Source organism: Corvus cornix, chromosome 4 (assembly GCF_000738735.6).
Source record: "Corvus cornix cornix isolate S_Up_H32 chromosome 4, ASM73873v5, whole genome shotgun sequence".
In the NCBI taxonomy this organism is placed as follows: Eukaryota; Metazoa; Chordata; class Aves; order Passeriformes; family Corvidae; genus Corvus; species Corvus cornix.
Window position 1 is genome coordinate 23,473,961 of NC_046334.1, and position 21,635 is coordinate 23,495,595.

Here is a 21,635-nt window from a genome sequence, read left to right on the forward strand (position 1 = left end):
TGCATATTTCAATTCGGCAAATAAATACAAGTAGCCCCTTTCCTCTTCTGTTGTCCACATTTTAATTTGTTTCTCATAAGATCTAGGAGACTAAACAAACTGGAAGAGTTTTTACTCTTCCATTAATTACTAGTGGCCAGAACACTAGTCTGTTTAATTCATACTATCAGAAACCTAGTGTCTTCATATGAATTACTTATTTGGCTTCCCTTTCTTGCATTCCCATGCGAATTTTATTCAGAGAAACCGTTCATAAAGAAATCTGAGGGGAAAAAGAACCCATTCTATTCATTGCACGGATTCAATTCCACATTCCAGATATCACAGAAACTCCATTCCACTAAAGCCTTCTCTCTCTCCTGGGCTGACTTTCTCAGCCTTTCACCATTCCTTCCTCTCTTAAGTATGGAAAAGAGAGCTTTTTACTGCAACTTTCTTGCCAGTTACATTGTTCAGTATCTATGGCTAGGAGTAGACAACTCATCTGCCTGAGTACATCAATCCACCCAACCATATAGGCATCAGCAGGAGCCAGCTCTTGATGAGATGTTTAGACTTTAACTGACAATCCCAGGAACACGTGAGTGCAACAGAACTACTTTCATTCTCATTTGGAAAACGGCTGAGCTGGTTTTGATGAAGTTTTCTGAAAACATTTACCCAATACCCAATGCAGAAAATTCATACACACTAACTTCAAGACTGTCTAAAATACAAGACCTTACATTCAGTTGCTTATAACTGAAAGTGACAAATATCTTTCAAGGGGCATGAAAAGCGCTCTCCTTGTAATTCAGAATTCCATCAACTCACCTGAATTCTCCCAGGGCATCCATGACACGGCTGATATAAACCTGCACTCTCTGGCTGGATTCTGCTATTTTTCTACATGAGATCATGGCCTTGATTAAGAGTTAAAGACACAAAACAGCTGCTTAAAGGATTCACATTCTTCATCTTTTTAAGCTTCATTAACATGTCAAAATAGCTAACATTTAGCCCCAGTCCTATACAGCCACTCAGGACAGCAGTAAATGCCAGCCTCCCTCCACCTCATAGGAGACCAATCCCTAACACTGGACAACAGGGGAGATGAGAACACTTCTGAGAGTAAAAAGACAGCAAGAAATATTTTGTCTCTCTCTTTTAGACACTGCATGAAAGGATAGAGTACCGTCATTTCCACAGCCTCTAGGGAAGTCAAGAAAACCTCATAGTGAAATATGGCAAGAAGGAAAGAAAAACCACACATAGCATAAAACTCTCCATTCTAATTCTGTCTAGAAAAGAAACTGCACCTCTTTCAGCAAATGCTGAGTTTCTACACTGGGCTCAAGCTCAAGACTGGATGTGTAAGGAGGGAGGCAAGCTTGAAACCACGCACCTTCTCCCACTCTTCATCTATCAGATTCTAGAATACCTCATTCTGATTGACATTTATTTTTCCACATTATGCCAAATTAGTATTCTGTACCTTTTCTATTGCATATTTCAGCTTGTTCATGTGAGACTCAAAAAGAGGAAAGTGAGAGAAAAAGAAATCCTGGAAGTTTCTCTGTGCTTCTTCTTTTTCAGGCAGAGAAAAGATTATGCTGATTGCAATTTTTTTCCTCCGAACCATTGCAGGATTGGAGCTGCAGCTTTCATCAGCCATACTAAACATTTCTTCAGTGGACCTGTAAGACAGATTTGTTAGGACAGTTACTTATATATTGAGAGATAATTCAGCTTCTGTCCATAGCTCTCTGTATAGTGGAAAGTAATTAATTTGTAGGGCTCCTTTGACAGCTTACATAAGGCTTTGCTGTCACATGTTTCTAAACAGAGGATACCTGACATTTTGATGGATAAGTCCTATCCTTGTTCAAATAGGAAAAAGACAATCCCCAGACAGGCCTGGTGTGAACACTTTCCTCTGAAACAGAACTATTAGATTTGCTCCTGGATTTATCTTTGAGGGAGATGAAGAAAAGGGAACAGATATACATCACACAACATCATAACCAAAAAAGGTTAAAGGTAACTTTGGGGCTGTGAACTGCATCCAGCACTCAAGCTCCTCTCTAGGTGCTCAACAGCACATCTATGATGCTCTTGAATCTGGACTGTTGCTCATGAGGGAAGTTGGGAAATGTATACTCTATACTACCTATATAGCTCCACCATACAGAATAAACACTTTCTATTTTAACTGAAGACAAAATGTCACCACTTAGTAATTCCTGTGAAAACACAAACTTAATGCCTACAAATACATGTTTGCCCAGCTCAAAGTTGTGAAGACTTCTGCTCAGAAAGGTTTATTTCCTGCTTAAAACCATAAAAAAAATACCAGAAAGAAAAAACCCACCCACCCAGTGGCTATTTTACAACCATTATTATTTCCCCAAGTTCTGTTTATTTCCTTGATAGCTATGCCACATTTCCTTCAACTATTATGTTCCTTCTCAATATTACACATGGGTTGCTACTAGGATCAATAATGCTCAATGTTTTGATTATCAGCCTGGCCTGTGGATCAAAACACACCTTCACGAAGTTTGCAGATAATGTCAGATGGGGAAAAAAATGGTCAGTCAAGAGGAAGGCACTGTCCAGAGAGGCTGTGGAATCTCCATCCTTGGAGATTTTCAAGGTTTAATCAGAGAAGTTCCATAGCCACCTGCTGTAAATTCCAAGCTAGTGCTTTGCACAGGCAACTGATTTGGATGATATCCACAAGTCTCAGCCCAGCATAAGTTTTACTGTGATTATACAAAAAGCTGGCAATTCCCTCACCCTGTTCTTCTATAAATATTAGCCTAGTGGTGCTAGATATTGATACTGCTGGGTTTACAAAATTACTATTTTTTCCCTTGCTTAAAGCATCTTGATCAATTTAATGAAAAAACATATTATATATATCATTTATATACATAAGTAAAACAGTATGGACAAAATGTCTGTTGTAAGGAACTTCAACTGAATAATGGGTTTTAATCGACTGAGAAATTTAGGGGAAAAGGGTAAAAAAGACAAGAAACCATGGAGACATTCTGAGCAGCAGCTCATCTGGAAATAGCTTGGTTTTGGAGTTTCTTTGTAAGGTAAGACTGCAATACCAGTGAGTGGTAATTAAAAGTTTGAAGTCTTTTCATATCAGAGTTATGTTGAAATGGAGTCTGTAGTATTTATAGAACACTATGAAGCAATTAACAAAAGGAAAGACTCAGGGCTAAGCATTCATTCTAAGTCCATTCTAAAAATAAGTGGTTTACAGTTTAATTGGTTTGGCAAAGTTAAATATACAAAAATTTCTCATCACAGAGGTATGAGTCCATGAACACAGGATAAAACACACAATAAAACCAGCTTGTGGGAAAACAGAGTTCAAGACAAAAACATAACCTCATTTGAACTTCAGAAGCTTGCATGCAGAGACAGAAATTCCCAACGAAATCAGGAAAGGATGGTCAGTCAGCATCTAAGAAACATCACAAGCTTTTGTACTGCTTCCCAGGAACAGAAATTGAAGAATCTAGGTCTGAGAGAGAAGCCTTTTCAACAAAACTGCTAATCTAGCTTGCTTGCTAATCGACTATGTGGAGTTCCAACTAGACATCTTAATTTCTTTGAGCTATTGGCCTTTTAAAACATCAGTCACAGAGACTGTAGAATCTTGGCTGTACAAACTGGGGTGCAAACTCTGTGGCACTGAAGTGTTCAACCAGAAGCCTAGTGTTCCTCTAGCAAGTAACCAGAAAACAAGTATCTGAAGAGGCTTTTTGGCTTAGAAAGAATCCCAGCTCAAGAATAGTTCTAGACAGTGAAAATAATGATGTTCTGTTTCCAGTATCTTTCCCCAGCACAGGTTCTCCAGTGTGGAAAAAAAACCAAAACAAACCTACTCCCTACAGTGAATAAGCAGCCCAAAGAGGCTACTTTTCTCTAAACAATTTGTAACTTTCAGAAAACTTCGCAGAAATTTGTATTTGGAAATTTTGGCTACTTCTTAAACTGGGGTGAAATGGTCTTATTTACCCTAGATGTTTTAATCTTTTTTTACAAGGGCTGCTCTCAGCCTTATTTCTTTAAGAAACTAGACTAAAAATTACTTCAGTTTACTCAAAGCAACTAGTTTATTCTAAACTGCAAGTGTGATTTAGAAGGCATGACTGCTACATTAGTACTGTGGCACGATTCTTCATGTTAAAAATGATTCACTAAGAATATCTAGAAAAAAGATGCAAGTATTGGTTGACACTAGGGAAAGAAGTCTTTTCAAAAGAGGCTTAATTTTTATTTTTTACTGAATACATATTTTAACTGGCAGCTTTTATGCTTCTCTTAACTGAAAAAGGAGAGGTCAAATAGCATGAATTTCTTTTAGGTCTCCACTAATTCCATGCTGTCTCTAGGTACAGGTGGATGAGTGCAGAGAGAGGATAATCAAGAACCATTTGCTATTTTGCAAATGACAAGGGAAGAATTTGCTTATTAGCTATGAAAAGTCTTCTGCATTCCATGCTTTGTTATGCCACCGAGCTACAAAAGCTAATAAAATTCCAAAACAGAAGCCAAGCTTTTTGATCACAGCTTTTTTTTCTTCCTGCTTTGGCAGAAGTCACATCAGGAACATCCTGTACCAGCCAAGAGAGTCGTCATGGACTATTACTCCAAAATTTCACTAACTGCTCACTAGTCAGACTTCATAGTAGTATAAAGTAATTATGGGAGCAGTGCTGTTACAGTCACTTTCATCTCAACAGGATGCTCTGCTCCTTCAGAAACAGTTTAGTTTGTTTTTCAGAACATGGCTTCATACACAGCCTATACATTCACACCATATTAATATACAGCCTAAGTATTCAGTAAAAATAATTATATTTCAAATTGGGCTTTGAAGTTCACGTTCAACCAAAACTTAATCTTTCTTTATATTGGCAATCTCATGCAACACGCACAGAAGATAGACTGAGTCGAGAACATTTAATAGCAGGATTTGTACTTTTAAAGAAAAGAGGCTTAAGCTCTGTTTAGCTTAAATGACTGCCAAACAGTGGTTGTAAGAAGAAGGGTGCTGCACTCACCACCTTGGAATAATTCCATTCTCTAAACTGGTTGTCTGACTTCGGAGCCAGCGACGTTGGTAGCTGCTAGAAGATGAGGATGAAGAGCTTGGAGATGGAAAAGGAGTAACCAGAAGACTGCTCAGAGATGCTATGACGAAAGCAAGAAACCCCACATACAATGAATCACAAAGAGTGCTGGTTAAATATTTTTCTTCTTATCCTAACAACAATTTCTCACAAATATTGCTCTTGCTTGCTGATATTTTTCCCACTTGCAACAGGAGAGAAAATTATTTTAAATAAATCTTGCTGCTTGAAGACATTCATTTGTTATAAAGTAAGAGATTGTCCCTAATAGAACATACTAAAATTTATCTTATTCTCATTAAAAGTGTTCTCTCCCAAGAGTTGTTGCCCTCCCATTACAATAGACAGGACTACTTCTGGTCTTCTGACATCATTTTCCTATTCAGTGTAAAAAAAATTTCTCTTCATTTGCTCTAGTAAAGGCTCCAACCAGTTCTTCCTCCAAATTATAAATTGGTTAAGAACCCAGAACATGGTGGCTGTAAATAAAGAATGTAATGACAAATATTCTTGCATTAAGATTTGGGGCAAATGCAGAGGGCAAACCACCTAGCAGATAAAAACAATTATGGATTTACAGGTCATGAGGTGTCTATATTTCAGGTGAATCACTGCACCAAGGACTTGTAACAATTATAAAAGCAGGCAAACAAGATAGACAGCAGATACCTGACCGAGCAATGCCGCTGTCTCTGTCCTCATTTTGTCCTCTGCTAGGCATATCAACAGGTGTGCTGTGTGCTAAAACAAACAGACCAGATCAATAGAAAATATTACATAATTCATCATACTACGTGTCAGCATTTAAAAAAATGTTTAAGTTTCAAGGTCGTACACCAAAAAAATTACATCCCGTCCTGTTGCCCAAAATCAGCAGGATAGTGTGAAGAGAGGTGGCAGCAAACAGTAGCCTATGCTGAGCATCACGTTACTAGAGGAAGGTTATTCACCCCAATGGCCACGTAAAAACATCTCCAAGGAGCTTAAGAATATGAACACAGTCTGCATTATCAGAAATCAGATATGCTTTGAAAGTGAGGGCTTCTGGTACCCTCATCTGTCAACTCTTGATATACTTGCAGTGTGCAAGATTGTCATTTAACACAGGTAAAGATCATAATGAAATAGTCAAACACAAGGTCCATTAAAAGCTTCTGTTTCACTTGCCAAGCAGAGATTTACTGTCCCCAAAGCCTCACAGTAAGAAACATTCAGCCTATGTCACATTACATTGAAGTGTTAGTAGTGCAGAGTCACTCAAATTGTAGAGCATGCAAGATTTGCAAAGGTTGTGAAGAAACTGCATCGTATTTCAGTTCACATTTTTGCAATTAACAGAAGTAATCAGGCCTAAGATCTACCCACCTGCATGGATCATCACTCTGCCTGTAAAAGGAGACTTTATGCAGCTTAAAGTTTTGAGAATTAAAGAAATTGATATTGCTAAAGAAAAAAACCCCTTAAAGCCCCCCAGACTTAGATCAAGAATTTTGAATGTCCCTCAAATTAAAATGTAGCAAGGGATAAGAAAAAGCTGTACACCAGCAAGACACCTGCAATGTTAGCAAGAAACCAGCAATAAGCCAGGAAACATAAGTCCTCTAAGAAACATAAGGGCTAATTCACCTTTAAAGGCACTGCATAAAAATATCTTTAAAATTAAACACAGTAACTTAGCCATTTTGTCAGACAACATATTTTTAAGTATATGCCAGATACACCTGTTGCCACTATTTTAGCCCTCTGTTTCTAGAGACTAATTATGCATGTCCTGCAAAGATTCAGAAGGAGCTGGATTTGTGTGTGCATATGGATGGGTCACACTGTGGCTGGCATTCCACACAAACCTGCAAAGAAAGAAGCACTGCGGATGAGCCGGAGGGGACCTCCTTCAGACACACCCTGCAGCAGTTTGCTGCTACACAGCTGTAACACACCTAGGAAACAAAAGCAACGTAGAGAAAATGGAAAAAAAGGGGAAAAAAAAAAAAGGTAAAAAAATTCAAAAAAGCAAAAAACCCAAGGAGGTGGTGTACTGGGAAAAAAAGCCAAAACTGAATGAACAGATGGCCTTGTGTTGTCAGAAAAACATAGAACCTGGAAATATTTACCTAAATTACTTCCACTGCGACAGGTTCCCAAACCATTCTGATTCGAGCTCAGCTTTCCCAGGCTGGGATCTTGGTTGATGTATTCAAAGCTATCTTGCAAGCTAAAATAGGAGGAAAAGCCATTGTTCCTTAGGAATATGATCAATAGGCATTAATATTAGCTTAAGAATTAGGTTCATTTTATAAAAAAAGAAGGCTGAACATTAACTTTACAACCAAATTCAAGAACAAGTACGTTTCTGAAACTGGAAGGAAACAGGCGTTTGTTTTTTATATTTGAATTATTGGAAGCTTCTATCTGTCACATTTGGGATTCAGTTTATTCATATTTGCCCATTTTGTGGAGGAGGTAAAACAGAACAGCATATTTGTTGAAGGAAACAGAAGTGGGATACAGGGACAAAGTATTCTCAACATATTGCTTCCTCACCTTTCTGACAGCAGGAAGAGATGGAGGCTTTGATTGTCCAAAGCACCTAACCTCTGAACTTTATTGCTTGTCCTGGACAAGTTAAAAAATAGAAATTTGGAATTTTTTCTTTTCCTTTTAATTAAAAACATGGCTGGTATAACTAGCATCTCTTAAGAGAATTCTTCTCCACAGCTGCCTTCCAGATTTTCTACTAGAACTACAAAAGGAGAAAGAAAGACAACTGCACTGGATGGGAAAGGAAAAAAATTATATATAAAAAACCATGTTCTTACTTATTGTTGCTTCCACTGAAGCTTCCTACCCTGGCTGAGAAGACTTTACTTATCATCAGCTGTGGGGGAGAGCTGAAAGGATAAACAGTCATTTCAGTGAGTCATCAATTCCAAGTGCCTGACAAGACAGTGCATCACAGAAAAGGACACTCACCGTATGTAGTGAATTTTCAAGGTGGAGCCTTTGTAACTCATTGCCACTGAGCCAAACATCATTTCTCCCAGCATATTGACATCAGAGGCTGGTCTGGTGTACTACACAGACAAGAACATGGGAACAGCAAAGTCAAAAATAACTTGGCATACTATTTCAACTTAACATAGTGCCACAGTGATGCATTTGGAACGGAGAATACAAAGAAGTTCATCTTTTCCGTGCAGAGTAAGATCAGTGCGCACTCAGTGGGGGTTTAACACTGTGCGTGTAGCAAGTACAGCAGGAAGAAATCCTGCATTTTGCTCACTAGATGAGCAGTGCTACCCGTGTTCCAGGGGGACTTCCAAGGGCGAGAAAGAGAAAAAAAGATCTACTGCATTTCCAAAGAAATAGTCATGTCCAGCAACATTTTCATGTAACAGTGTTTGATAAAAGCTGCAAACGTTAACAGGACCTGGATTCTGTGGTCTGGATCCCCAAAAAATAAACTGCCTTCCTTATTCAAATACGTAAATTCAACTTTCCTGCCCTTGTAGAAAGCTTCTTGGGAACAGTTTTTTATTGGAAAATAGTTTGTGATTATACTTAGACATGCAGTCCTCAGACCACTTGCTTATTTTGTTTCAAAGACTGAACATCAATAGTAAATACAAAGAGAAGTTTGTTAATTCTGAAGAAAATCACCTTCCAGTTAAATATAATTATTTTCTTTTTCCACCTTAATCTATCCATGCTTCAAATTTCATTTTTCTAGGTGAAATGCTAACGCTTTTACTGAGAAAGAGCCAGAGTACCTAAAAATGTAATGTTATAGTGAGACAGACAGAAGGGACTCTTAATATAACATGTTCAACAGCTTCTTCAGAACTGACCTGAACCATAAATAGACAAGAACAGAGAACAGGATAGTGCTTCTTACAACCCTCTTATGACAAAACGCTATTAGATATATTTCACAACTCCTTGAAAGATAGGACCAAGATAGACCAAAAGGTTAAGATGCACCCACAAATGCTCTTATTCCACAACCCTTTAAGGATAGTTATCTCAAGGTTCAGATTAAGCTATAATGTAACAGAAGCCGAAGTCATTCAATGCGTCTAGGTGAAGGCTTTTATAAACTAACTTCTTCAGTAAAATGGATAAATAAAAGCAACAAAGTAACAGATATTACCTGATACTTCGGTATCTGTTCTTTGATATTTTGCATACAGCTGATGGAGGGACTGGGGGAAGAAACGTTGCTCCCATTGGTTGCTTGGCAGTTCTTGGCAGAAATCTTTACAGAAGCCTCATCTGCCATTTTCTATGTCAAAACAGAACAATGTGATAAAAACTATTGAAGTAAATATAAGAACTCCCATCTCTAAACATATAATGGCAAGAATTTTCTTAAACTACAGGAAAGCAACAGAAATAAAGAATAGTCTTATTTGGTTAAAAAGTATGTATCCGTTTAAAAATATTTTTTTGAATGCCAGCATTGGAGCAGGCGGAAAACTACTCTCATATTTACACTGTCAGATAGGTTTTCATAGTATCACATAGAAACAGAGTAATTAGTCAGTTTCACAGGAAGATCATTCCCAATTGTTATGAATTACTCTTTGTAATATTTGCCAAAATTTATGTAAACAAAATCTGAGGTTATGGGTTTCTTACAAACCAATTCCTGTAACCATTTGCAAAATTAATCACTCAAATTGCATGTAACTCTTGCTCCCCAAATGATTAACAGATTTCTAAAACAGAAGAACAGCCAGCACAAACAAGGGATGAATAATCCATCATTTGGCATTAACAGGTTAAAGACATACAGTGTATTTCAATATTCAATGTGAATAAGCTTTACTATATTTCAGAGAAATGCACAGTATATACACATGCTTTCTTGACTTTAATTTAAACAGGACTGAGTTTGAAAGTAATTTTGCCCTAATTTAAAATTAATCAAGTTTTAGTTTTGCTGTTTGATAACAGCCAAACACTCAAAATCATTTTTAACATCTCTGTGTTTGCATGGCATTCAAAGTGCTTTGGCTGTTTTAAAAGGGTACTTAGATTAGTGTCTGGCTAGAAAACAGATTACAGCCTGTATCATGTGTTATGAGGGAGGTTATAATCTGTTTTATGTCGGTATTGCATAAAGAGTTTCTGATAGGACATTTTGTAGTTAACTTTTAGCTAAAGTATTAAAGCAAGTGGAATAATTTGAGTATTTAAATGAAGCCAGAAATGTAGTTTTTGCTAAGATGCTGTTTGTTTTAAAACAACTTTAAGATACAAAGTAATGACCTTGATTTTGGGAGGGAGGTGGGGGGAAGAGGGGAAGCAAGATTAACAACCAATCTGACCCATTTACGCTCTTAAGTAGATGATCAGACATCAGCTGATGATGCTCATCAGTCTTACTGATTCAGCACAATGGCATATTTACAGTGTGACTGAAATAGAGATTGTTGCTTTTGAAGCAACTTTGTAAGTAATTTCTACAAGTTGACTTCTTATATGGCTTATACAGGTATATATACAGATCTGCAATAAACCATGCTAGTCTAATAAGATGAAGCTGCTGGTTCTAAAAAAACTTCAGAACAAACAAAAATTTGAAATAATTCAATGTAGAAGAGAAACAGAGAGGCAGTAGAAAAAACCAAGCAAAACTACCACAAGCCAGAAAACACTACTGGTTTACTATTCTTAAAGTGACCTAAGGAAGCTGAAAGCTTTACTCCCCAATTTGTGTGCTTGGAGAGAAGCAAAAAGAACTTGCATCTTGACAGCATCTGCTCTTGCTTCTATGAGTCATCAAACTTACATGGCCATATATATTGCCATGCGTCACGCTTACACAATACAACATGGTTAGCCAGTGAAGTTGTTTTAATTCACATAAAGACAACAACTTTACTAATCCAAATACCAACAGGAAAAAAAGCACCTTTAGACACATGGTAGACGTCACTGGAACAACGGGATTGCACAGCTAGTGCTAACAACAAAAAGCAAACCCAGTCAAACATCAGAAAGGTTCAAGAAATACTCAGTCTAAAGGGAAATAGATTTCTTTGCCTGAAAGTACATCTCGTCTAAGCTATTAAGTTTGAATACCATACTTATATTATAAATACCAAATAGCAGATATGTTCATAGGCTTTTTGTAATCTAACACATACTTGTTGCAGCTATCACAGTGAAAGATCACAAAATTAAGAAGCTGACACTGTCCTATTAAAATAACTACTTTTGGAAAGGAAAACAAAAGAGCAGTAGGACAACAGCAAAATTAACATTTCATACCTGAACCACAGCTTCATCAATTTTGCGGACTGCTTTGGAATCAAATAAGACCTGTCTGCCTCTCCTCTCACAGTCTTGGTAAACTATCAGGCGGATTTCATTCAAGTCAAACTCTGAAGAGGACCAGCTACGGAGTAGAAACACAAGATGTTAAAATAGTGTGTTTACTTTGCAGGTTCATTTAAGTGAAGAAACAGGTATTAGGCAAATACATCTTTTACTTAGCATTTACAGAATCCAGAGTGCAAATCACATAGCTCCGAGCAAAAAAGGAACTCTAAAGGAGTGTCTAAGCTCACTGTCACTGACAAAGGCAGGCACAGCCACACCAATTTTTCATCCAATATTTTTCCAAAATTTTCCAGAAAGAGAACACAAAACTTTGTCTCAGCAATCTGCTCCAGGCCTTAAAAACTCTTATTCTCTTCTCTGTACACAGCCCGGATCATCATTATTGTAAGGTAAGCATGCTATTTGATGCAATACTCCCAGTGGCAATAAAACAATGGATTACCATCCTCTCTACTACAGCTTTTCAAAGGCACAAGGCTTACACCCTCTCTCATCCCTCTCTAAACAACACAAACCTAATTCCTGGCAATGTAAGTTAAGATATTCCCAAAGTTTAAGTCTTGCAACTGATAGATAAAGTTTATATTGTTCCATTCTTTTTCCCCAATTCTGAGATATTTCAGGGTTTACAGAGCAGCCATCAATTACTGAGACTTGATCTCCAACTACAATGAAAATAATTTAGTACATTTAGCAAGATACCATTGAAATTCAACCTGAAGCAAAACAATTCTCTCAAGCCAGAATCTGCCCATTCTCCAGAGATACAATACAGCACACGACCTGCCTCATTGCACTACCACAGGGGCTGAGGAGCCAAACTGAGCATCACAGCAATGACAAGAAACCTCACTTCCTAATTCCAAAGGGAGTCAGTCAGTCTACACATCAGAGCATGGAGATTTGCTAGGTCTCAGCTTCAGCTACAGAAAACGCGTTTCAGGTTATGTAGCTGACAAATTGAAATCAATGGAAAAAAACCTACTACTGCATAAAGCAGTGCCACAGAACACTGATGCTCAGTCACATTGCCCCAGCCCTGACCTAGATGGTCTGCACCTGGGGGTGAGAGTACAACTGTTATTAATACTTGTTGGTTTAACAAATTGCATAACAGACTTCAGTCAAGGCCATACTGGTCTTCCACCCAGAAGGAGGTTTCATTTAGGAATTTCCCCAAACTGTGCCTTACAGAAATGAAAGGTAGAGCACAGAGAAGAGCATAAAACCCCTACACAGAAAAAAGACTAGAATTTATCAAGCTATTTCTTTCATTCCATGCTCTGTCAACATCCATAAATCAATAGTGAGGTAAACACTATCAAATCCTGCTAGAATCAGAATAACTGCTTTAGGAGTATACTTGCAGACTTGTGAATTTCAAATAATTTTAAGTAAAGCCAGCTTAATTTCTTCTTTGTGCTCTATGTAGCTAAAAAAAAAATAAGCCTAAATAGGCATCTTTTTCAAATCCAAAAGACCTCAATCTGGAAGGTTTTATTCTATTTTTAAACATCTTAGGACAGAATGAGCCAGAAACCTATCTTCACTGTAAGGTATTCTGATACAAGTATGCTGTATGTACATAATATGCAAGGTTCCCCATCATGGAACGATGCTAAAGGCTGTTTTGCCATCCACAGTGAGGAAACTTCTTGATGTGTATGTAACATGTTGCCTCCAGAACTGCCAGGAGTGCCAGGCAGATTTCTTTTCAACTCTTCCCTTTCAAAGGCAGTCACAGCATTACGTTAAACCTGCATGAGACCAGACCTGATATCATTGTTGATAGTTGCCCAACAAAGATCCTACACACCTCGCATGCACAGAGAGCTGCAACTACACCATCTGTTTAAGAAGTCTGTTACGAGTTTCTCAGCCCACTGCCTGTGCAATGCTATTACAAAATCCAGTTATACATAATGCAAGAGAAGTCAGAGCCATCAATACACTTCATCCTAGTCTGCCACATGAATCTGATACTCTTCAGTATCAGATATCCCAGTACCTCTTCAGTTACACAGCTACCTATTTACTCTTACACTTTCTTCAACAGAAAACCTCAAGTAACGATGCTGTTTTCTTTAAAAGGCTGCGGGTCTTTCCTTCCTTTAACAACAAAGAGAAGGTACATCTCTATGGCTTTAGCTTAAATTCTATGCCAGAGCAAAGCCTTATTTACTTCCATGACTGGCACAGCAGCATCCCTACTTCAGACCACAGGCCTGCAAGTCTAAACTGAGAAAGATTCATTTCAGACACAGACTGAGCCAATCTAGCCCTGCACCTGCCCACTGATGCAAGGCTGCACGCAGGCTGGGTTGTGTGAATTCAGGTTTCCTTATGAACAAATGAACTCCCTCATTATGCACTAAAGCAAACATCATGTTGTTCATGCAGTGCTGGCTTCTGTATAAGCCATGAACTGGATTTTATGTTAAAGTAGAAGCCAATTTAACAGCGTTTTCCACACAACATGCTAGAACTAAAGATTGCTGCAATCTGTCAGAACTACAAACAGATTCTCTAGTACCAGACAGCAACAAGCTAAGAAATAACATAAAATCTATCATACAGAGCTTCATGTGACTAGCAAACCAAATCTAGATAAGTTATTTCAGATAATGCTTCTTATAGTTCTAACCAAATATCAAACTTACATTTTAATCATGCCACTGCTTACAGATGCAGTTCCTGTAGCAGTCCTACCCACTGCAGAAGAGATCCTCATTTGATAACATCAAGCATATCTATAGGCAATTTACACAGGCATACAAGTCCATGTAGTCCCACTACTTTCACATGGAATCCAGCAGCAGGCCCAAGACTAGTCAGATGACTGAGATGTTTATGTCTGTCACAAAAGCTGATGAGCACTGCTTACAGTACTTCCACCCTTTACTGTTTAACCAAGGTTATATAACATAGATCCCCTAAAACAGGGACAGTGGGAGCATTCAATCATCTCCTAAAAAGAATGTTGAAGAATACAGACAGTACACAGACTCATTGGTCAGCTCTGTTTTCACATGTGTAAAAACCAAAACCCTAAAATGTTTCTTCCTTATCTCTATATCAGCTTCTTGCTTATTTAGCAATGCCAGGTCCTGCATATTCTTAAAAATTAGCTGAATTAATTAAATTAATATGAGCTTGTGTATATGTTCACATTTCAGGTTAAATGTGGCTATTCTGACTGAACATGTTTTCTTATTTAACCACAAAAGTAAGAGCTCCACATATCCTTTCACCCCTTTCTGTAACTACGTGACCCTTCCTGTTACTTGTGTCTGCTTTGGTAATTGTTGGACCCTTCTGTAAACTGAATTCTCTGCAGCAACAGAAATCTGTCCAAGCACATGAAAGTGGATCAGAAACGTAACTGGAAAAGGAAGAAGGAGAAGGCAGTGGAACCTCCACCTCTTGGTGGCAGCATGAGTTACACTAACTCAGTTTGTCCATGAAACTACATAACTTTAGGAAAGGGCACAAAGAAAACGTTCCCGATACATTCCAAATAAGTATTGAGGCTAGTTAGAATGTTAATTGAGTTTTCTTGTTCCCCAGTCAGTTGTCTGTCTGCTTAGTGAGCTAACTGACTCCCTATGGGAAGCCAGTTCCAAAAGGACTTGAAAGGCCAAGGCCAGAACAAGGGGAAAAAGGACAAGAGCATGATGCCAGAAATCAAAGGAAGAAGCGGCTCCTTCAACATCATCAATCTGTTTGAGCGGGTCAGCTTACCTAGCCTCACCTTCAGACTGTATCTTTACGTGGAAGATGCTAGAACTACTAAACACTATCTTCAAGTCAAAATAAATAAACCAAATCAAGCTGTCTGTGTTCATAGGACAGTAGAACCAGGTCTACTAGAGAAACTAAAATGTTAAGGAATTTTTTTTATTTTTTGAAAGAAAGCCACAAGTTTGGAACGGCTTACAGATATCCTGAAATGTTTTGTCCCCAGAGAAGCTTAAGCTTGCTTTATTTTCTCCTACACCTGCATATAAGCTACTTTCCTTTGGCTTGTTCAACATTTCTTCAGTTGCAGTTATGAGACATGGAGGCAAGGAGATCTCTCTTACTTAGGGGAAAGAAGACTTACTTGTTTCTGGAAATAAGTCACAAAAATTTAGCCTCATTCTGCCCTGAATGCTTTCAGTTAATATAGATCTCCAAACGCCGATCTTTACAAAGAAAGCTTTTGCCTCACCTTTATAATTATCAGCATGCATGCAGTAACTGAAGAGTGACCTATTCAGTTATATTCAAAAACTACTTCAGTTGACCTTAAACTGTTTTTGAAAGTGACTAACCACTCACTACTTCAGTGCAACATCTACAGGCTAGAGAACCAAACAGGCTGAAGCATCTCTATATATCTATATTTTCCTGCTTCTTAGATCAGCAATCCTGAATGTAGAATACTAATTCTAACACCCTTCGGTGCTAGAACTTGGGAAAAGCCACCCTGAAACGTATTTTCAACACGGTTACATAGCTGTAAAGAGTCAGACATCGGAGACACGCTGGCACATGTCTGAAAAGGACAACACAAAAGTCAAATAAACACTACTCTCACTTCAGATTACTTTGATGTAATGTTCCAACTAGAGATAATTTACAAGTAAAGCAGAGGGTTCCCCTCTCCATTCTTCCCCCGCTTCACAGCATTCTCTCCTGTCTGCTCCTTGACCCACTAACACAGGAGGTGGCAAAAAAAGTAAAAGAGGGGAAACTAATTAGGAAACTAGAAAGAGAAGGTAAGATTATTTAACCTTAATTGAAAAGAAAGGCAATTACCCTTTATGCCTCAGTTTGCATATACATAAATCTTACACATCAGAGTCAAGAATGTAGGTTCAGTTTCAAACAGGAAAGACTTTCTAGAGTTTCAGTCAGCACCATCATCAAGAATAAGCTTCTAACAGAACTTTTTCAACCATTTACAAAATAGCCTTTCAGGCACATGATTATAAAACTAGTGTTAAATAAAAATGTCCCTTCTTTGTCAAAAATCATGTACATCAAAAAAGTTACATGCATACCTGTTTTGCAGCAGTCTAGTCACTTTGTTCGCACAGCTGACACTTTGGTCTCTCAAAGACTTTCTAATTCTTTCATCCAATTTGGTACAAGAGAGATTATTTCCAAGTGGTACATCGTTGTTTCTTGCTCTTTCTACTTGTCCCCCAGTGCCATTTGTAGTTTTTGGTGTACCCCCACACATTTTCTTAGCTACAAATCCTCTTGGTAAAGCTCCCTCAAAGAAACTAAATACCTGCTGAAGAGAAACAGCCTCAAGCAGGCTTCTTCGCTATCGATCAACCATTAACAATGGTAATTTACCATCAGCTTCCTTTGCTATAAAGGCAGACAGTCTGCTGAATTTCCAGTTGGGGGAAAAAAAGGCAACGCAATCTTCATATATTCTATAAGCCATTAATACAAAAAGACAGCTGTAGCTAATGTACTCCTGCAATTATTCCAGACAGAACAGACATGACTTTCAGGTTTCAGAAGCCATTGTAGACTTGCTCTTGCTGCTGTCAGAGGTTTTCCTACCAAGCCTGGTGCAAAGCTGTAGCAGATACAACAGCTAATATTGACTTTAGCTATGTTTGTTTCCTGGTATGTGATTTAGGTAGCTGGCAATTATGTAGTCACAAGACTGAACCATATGGCCTCTTTAAAAAAAAAAAAAGAAAGCATAGTTGCTTTTGCAGTGACTCGCCCTTAGTTGCAAGGTTGTTCTAACACTGGCTACAACACCCTGTTAATGGCTCTCATGTGAGCAAGTGTCATCTGACAACCCCTAGCAACCTCATATAGCTTAGAAGCAAGTAAGAATCTGTCATCATTGCCATATGGTTATCGATTTAAAAAACCCAACCACCAACACCAAGAAACACACTAGATATTCTGCACTGTAATGCTTTTACTTCTAAGGACAAATACTGCTTATACTCAGACAAGAACTTGACACTACTACTTTGAAAAGCTTTTCTTAAAAAGTATGAAGGAAAACAGTGAGAAAAGGTTTGCTGCAGACTTCAAGTTGCTTGATGAGAATTTATAGGCATGTGCCTCTTAAAATAATTCAATGGCAATACTGATGACAAAAATATCTAATAAAATACTCCTGTTACCAAGTTAAGTTTTTGAACAGAACAAAGGAATCAGATCACTGAATACAGAATATCATCGAGCCCAACTCCTGGAGCATCCCCAAGAGTCACACATGTGCCCCAGAGTGTTGTCCAAACACTTCTTGAACTCTGTCAGGCTGGTGCTGTGACCACTTTTCTGGGGAGCTGTTCCAGTGCCCAAACACCCTCTGGGTGAAGAACTTTTTTCTAATGCAACCTACACCTCCCCTGGCACAACTTCAGACCATTCCCTTGGGTCCTGTGACTGATCACCACAGAGCAGAGATCAGTGCCTGCCCCTCCTCTTCTCCTCATGAGGAAGCTGTAGACTGCAATGAGGTCTCCTCTCAGTCTCCTCTTCTCCAGGCTCAACAAACCAAGTGGCCTCAGACATTACTCATACGGCTTCTCCCCAAGGCCCTTCCCCATCTTTGTTGTCCTCCTTCTTGTATTGCAGTGACCAAAGCCACACACGGGATGTTCCATTAGGCTCTGGTAATTCTACTGCAGAACAAAGTTCTCTTCCCCATCTTTGCTTTAAAAAAAGTTATCCACACATATCTGCTCATAATTCACATCTCACATGAGCTTTGAATAGGCTTTCTCCCCATCAGTAAAATTTTAGACATTTTATAAGATGACAGCCCTACTGCAATTTCCCTTCCAGGTTAAAAAGGGAAAATAACTTCGTTAATGGTCAACCAGAAATACAGCAGTAGAGTTAGAAAACACAGCAAGATTTCAAAACCTAGTGCTACGTGCTACCTGCTAAATAGCACAGCACCCTTAAAATGGTTTTGTAATCTCAGTTAACCCCAACCTCTAAACACTGGACAGAAGTGAAGCAAAAAAATAGAGCAAGGTTAGGTTGAACAACTTGCTCTGTTGCTGAGGGAAACACATAGTAGTAAAAAAACCAGCTCTGCTTCAATCACCAGAGAAGTGACAAGCACTGGATCACAGTCACTCCTCCTCCCAAGTGTGGCAAACAAGTGAAATCTTCAGCCTGTTCTCAAGTGGTTCAAATGATTTAGGAGATATAGCCCTCACCTCATTGAGAAAGACTACTTTAAACACCAGTGTTCCCAGTTATCTTTTAAGTGTGAATGAAATAAGTGAAATAATACACTTTGACTAAGATCAGGAATTCACAGCCTTTGCTTCTGTCCTACCTTTTCCCCAAACAAACCAAAATTCTGGAACATTCATCAAACTATCAAATTCACATCAGACATCAGAACAAGGAACTCCTGTAAGCTCACTAAAGAGATGTGCTTCACAACATTACCTCATCTGTAAATGTAATCATTCATAGAATAATAAAAATCCTGAAGTACCTGGAGAATTAACACTGAAAATCCACAGAACAGTTTCTAAACAACAAAATAATACATAAATCCACACATGCAAAACAGCCAGAGTCCATAAAGTAGATAATACAGAAAATGGAAGAAAGTGTCCTGCTCTGCAGATGTAATCCTCTGTGAAGCAGGGTTTAATCACTCTTTTTCTAGGCTATGTGACAGCATGTCACCTGCTCTGTTTGTAGGTCATTTCCTGTCCTTCATCTTCACTGTGAGACAATTGCCTAAATTATTTCAACTCAAGGTAACACTTTACCCAGAAAATTTGGGGTGGGGAAAAGAGGAAAGAAATATATGTAAGGTAGTTGAGAATAATTTTCTGTGTAAGTTACAGCTGTCCACTAAAACTTAAGTGCTGTTTTCGAATCTAAGAGAATATTTGCAGAGACCCCTGTAAGGTTTTATTTTCCAAACAGCTTTTAGAAGCAGCTACAGAAGCTTAGGAAAACAAAGTTTGAATTATACCTGCTGTTTCAGTGAGCATTTGTTTTTGCAAAACATACATTTAGCAAAATTGATACACAAAAAAATGCCTAGACCCAGCCATTCAGGATTAGTGCCAAAACACACGTTTAAAGATGAAGTGGAATCTCTTTTGGATTGCTTAATGATGATTTTCCCTCTTTTAGTCCACTGAATAGCTTATGTGGAAGACATAGGTTCCCTTCTTCCCTCCTAATTTGAATCATTTACCCTGCATTGTTTTTTCTCTTTCTAAAACCTCAGATATGGAAGAGTTGTGCTGATGCCACACCACATTCCTTTTCCACAATGACTTAAAGTTGTCCTAATATGGTAAAGCTCTATTCACCTCAGATGAACTACCTTGTTCAAGCATGATACATAGTTACTAGTTTCACACAAGTTAGGCGGGATACATTGCAGATTAGTCACGCAACAAGTGAAGGAAGGTATTATTTGGAGCACTGCTCTCTCTCAGGATAGATTTTCCTGAAGAAAGAGTTCAGGTGGAGAAAAATAAAGTTCTCAGTATCAAATCACTGTACAGAAAGGTCACTTTTTTTTTTTTTAGCATAATTCTATATGTTCATCTATGAAATGAAAAACAATATTGGATATATTTGTTCACTGAAAAGTTAGAATGCCACACATTCCCTGCTCAGGAAAGGACAATATACTGGATTTTTGTAAGGCTGGAAGCATTTTTTCACTGTTTATGTTGCTACAAAGCAAAATCATCACAGGTACGCACAAAAACCGACAAGACGCACACACACTGCTGATAGAGGCTAACAAACAGATCTGCGCAAGTTAGAGTCACCATAAATTGCACACACCATCCTTCCACAAACAGAAAGAGCAGCCCATTAAACCAGTGCGTCACAACCCAACCTCTGCAAGTTATCAGGAATCACTGCTCACTGGCTTATCGACAAATCTGAAGTTTGGGAGCTAGCTTTCATACAGTATCTCAGTAATAATGTAGAAATAAAAAAATAAAACCCACAACAAAACAAAACCCTAATCAAAGAAAACACCCAGCAAGTACAATGTGTTTGAAGTAAGACCACAAATAGCACAGAGACAGCGCTCTCAGTTGCTAGCTCCAGAAGTGGAATTCCTCATTAGCAAAGAAAAGAGCTAAAGACTTGTAATTGCATGAAAAAATGCATGCATTTGTGTTTTACCATTAAGAAAAGCGTGGTTTTGTAAAACTAGGTCTTTAAACAAAGAAAGGCGAAGTCTGCAATAAGGTTAGCACCCTAGGTCCACCACCTAGTTCCTTCCTCCACACAGAAAGCCATGATCAGTCTTAACCAACTTTCTCCCTTCCATCCCACTTTCTGCCCTCATCTCCGTAGCTTCTATTAGCCAGGAGAGCTCAGCTGACCCAAAGGAAGTCAAGAATTTTGCAGAAGTTGTTTCATAGTGATGATCTTTATCATTTCAAAGAACCGAAGATTTGCTTGTAATTCAACACTCCGCTTCTTTCCCTGTTTATTTTTTCAAGGCACCGGCAATAGCTGACTTCCAGCTTTCACTGAAGCCAAGCAGCTCAGGCCAAATGGCAGCAGCCATCCGGAAGCACGCCGTGCTGGGTCCGGCATCTCTGCAGAGCAGGCGGGCACAGGCGGCCGGGCCGGCCAGGCCACCCCACCTCCTCCGGCACGCAGCGCTGGGTCTCAGCTAATGCATCATTCCCATGTCACTTGTTCCAGCGGCGCCATGTGACTGGGCCAGCGGCCAGGAACACAGCTACTAAATACAGACACTGCCAAGGCACGTCTGGGAACTGCCTCTGCCAGAAAATGAGATTAAGAGAAAACTTTTATCCTGCCTCTGTCTTTCCCCACCTTCTCCTGAACACAAGGAAGAACTACACATTGTATCTCTGAAGGTGAATTTTGAGAAACAATGCAAACAAGGCAGAATCTGGTATTTATAACACTGTACAGGCTCTTACTGTGTTGCAGTGCTGTACTAAAGTACTGACAGATCTCAGACCTTTGTATATCCTACATAAGTGAGCAAGCCAAGACAGACATCACCACACCTTAGGGCTGGTATCCTGAGGCATGGGTTTGGTTGCCTACTCTTTCCTGTTCCTTCCGCCTCTTCTATGAAGCCCTATATTTTATATTTTATTCTTTTTATTTAAGAAAGAATCTGTATACAGCTTT

At 38.7% G+C, this 21,635-nt stretch overlaps 1 protein-coding gene across 2 annotated transcripts in view; it reads right to left on the reverse strand.

The window, feature by feature from the left end:
- The window catches only part of FNIP2 (folliculin interacting protein 2), a 33,913-nt gene extending 16,842 nt beyond the window's left edge, over nucleotides 1-17,071 (reverse strand). The window contains exons 1-11 of one of the 2 annotated variants that reach the window (XM_019293353.3): nucleotides 16,529-17,071; nucleotides 11,412-11,538; nucleotides 9,286-9,417; nucleotides 8,109-8,209; nucleotides 7,955-8,026; nucleotides 7,250-7,350; nucleotides 6,986-7,075; nucleotides 5,808-5,879; nucleotides 5,070-5,199; nucleotides 1,475-1,676; nucleotides 814-902 (exon numbers count right to left, since the gene is read on the reverse strand). In XM_019293353.3, the coding sequence (XP_019148898.1) occupies nucleotides 814-902; nucleotides 1,475-1,676; nucleotides 5,070-5,199; nucleotides 5,808-5,879; nucleotides 6,986-7,075; nucleotides 7,250-7,350; nucleotides 7,955-8,026; nucleotides 8,109-8,209; nucleotides 9,286-9,417; nucleotides 11,412-11,538; nucleotides 16,529-16,710 (1,298 nt within the window). In that variant the 5' untranslated portion in view covers nucleotides 16,711-17,071. The remainder of the gene's footprint in view (nucleotides 1-813; nucleotides 903-1,474; nucleotides 1,677-5,069; nucleotides 5,200-5,807; nucleotides 5,880-6,985; nucleotides 7,076-7,249; nucleotides 7,351-7,954; nucleotides 8,027-8,108; nucleotides 8,210-9,285; nucleotides 9,418-11,411; nucleotides 11,539-16,528) is intronic. The other variant, XM_010411851.4, reaches the window with a different exon arrangement.
- Between the last annotated feature and the right edge of the window lie 4,564 nt (nucleotides 17,072-21,635).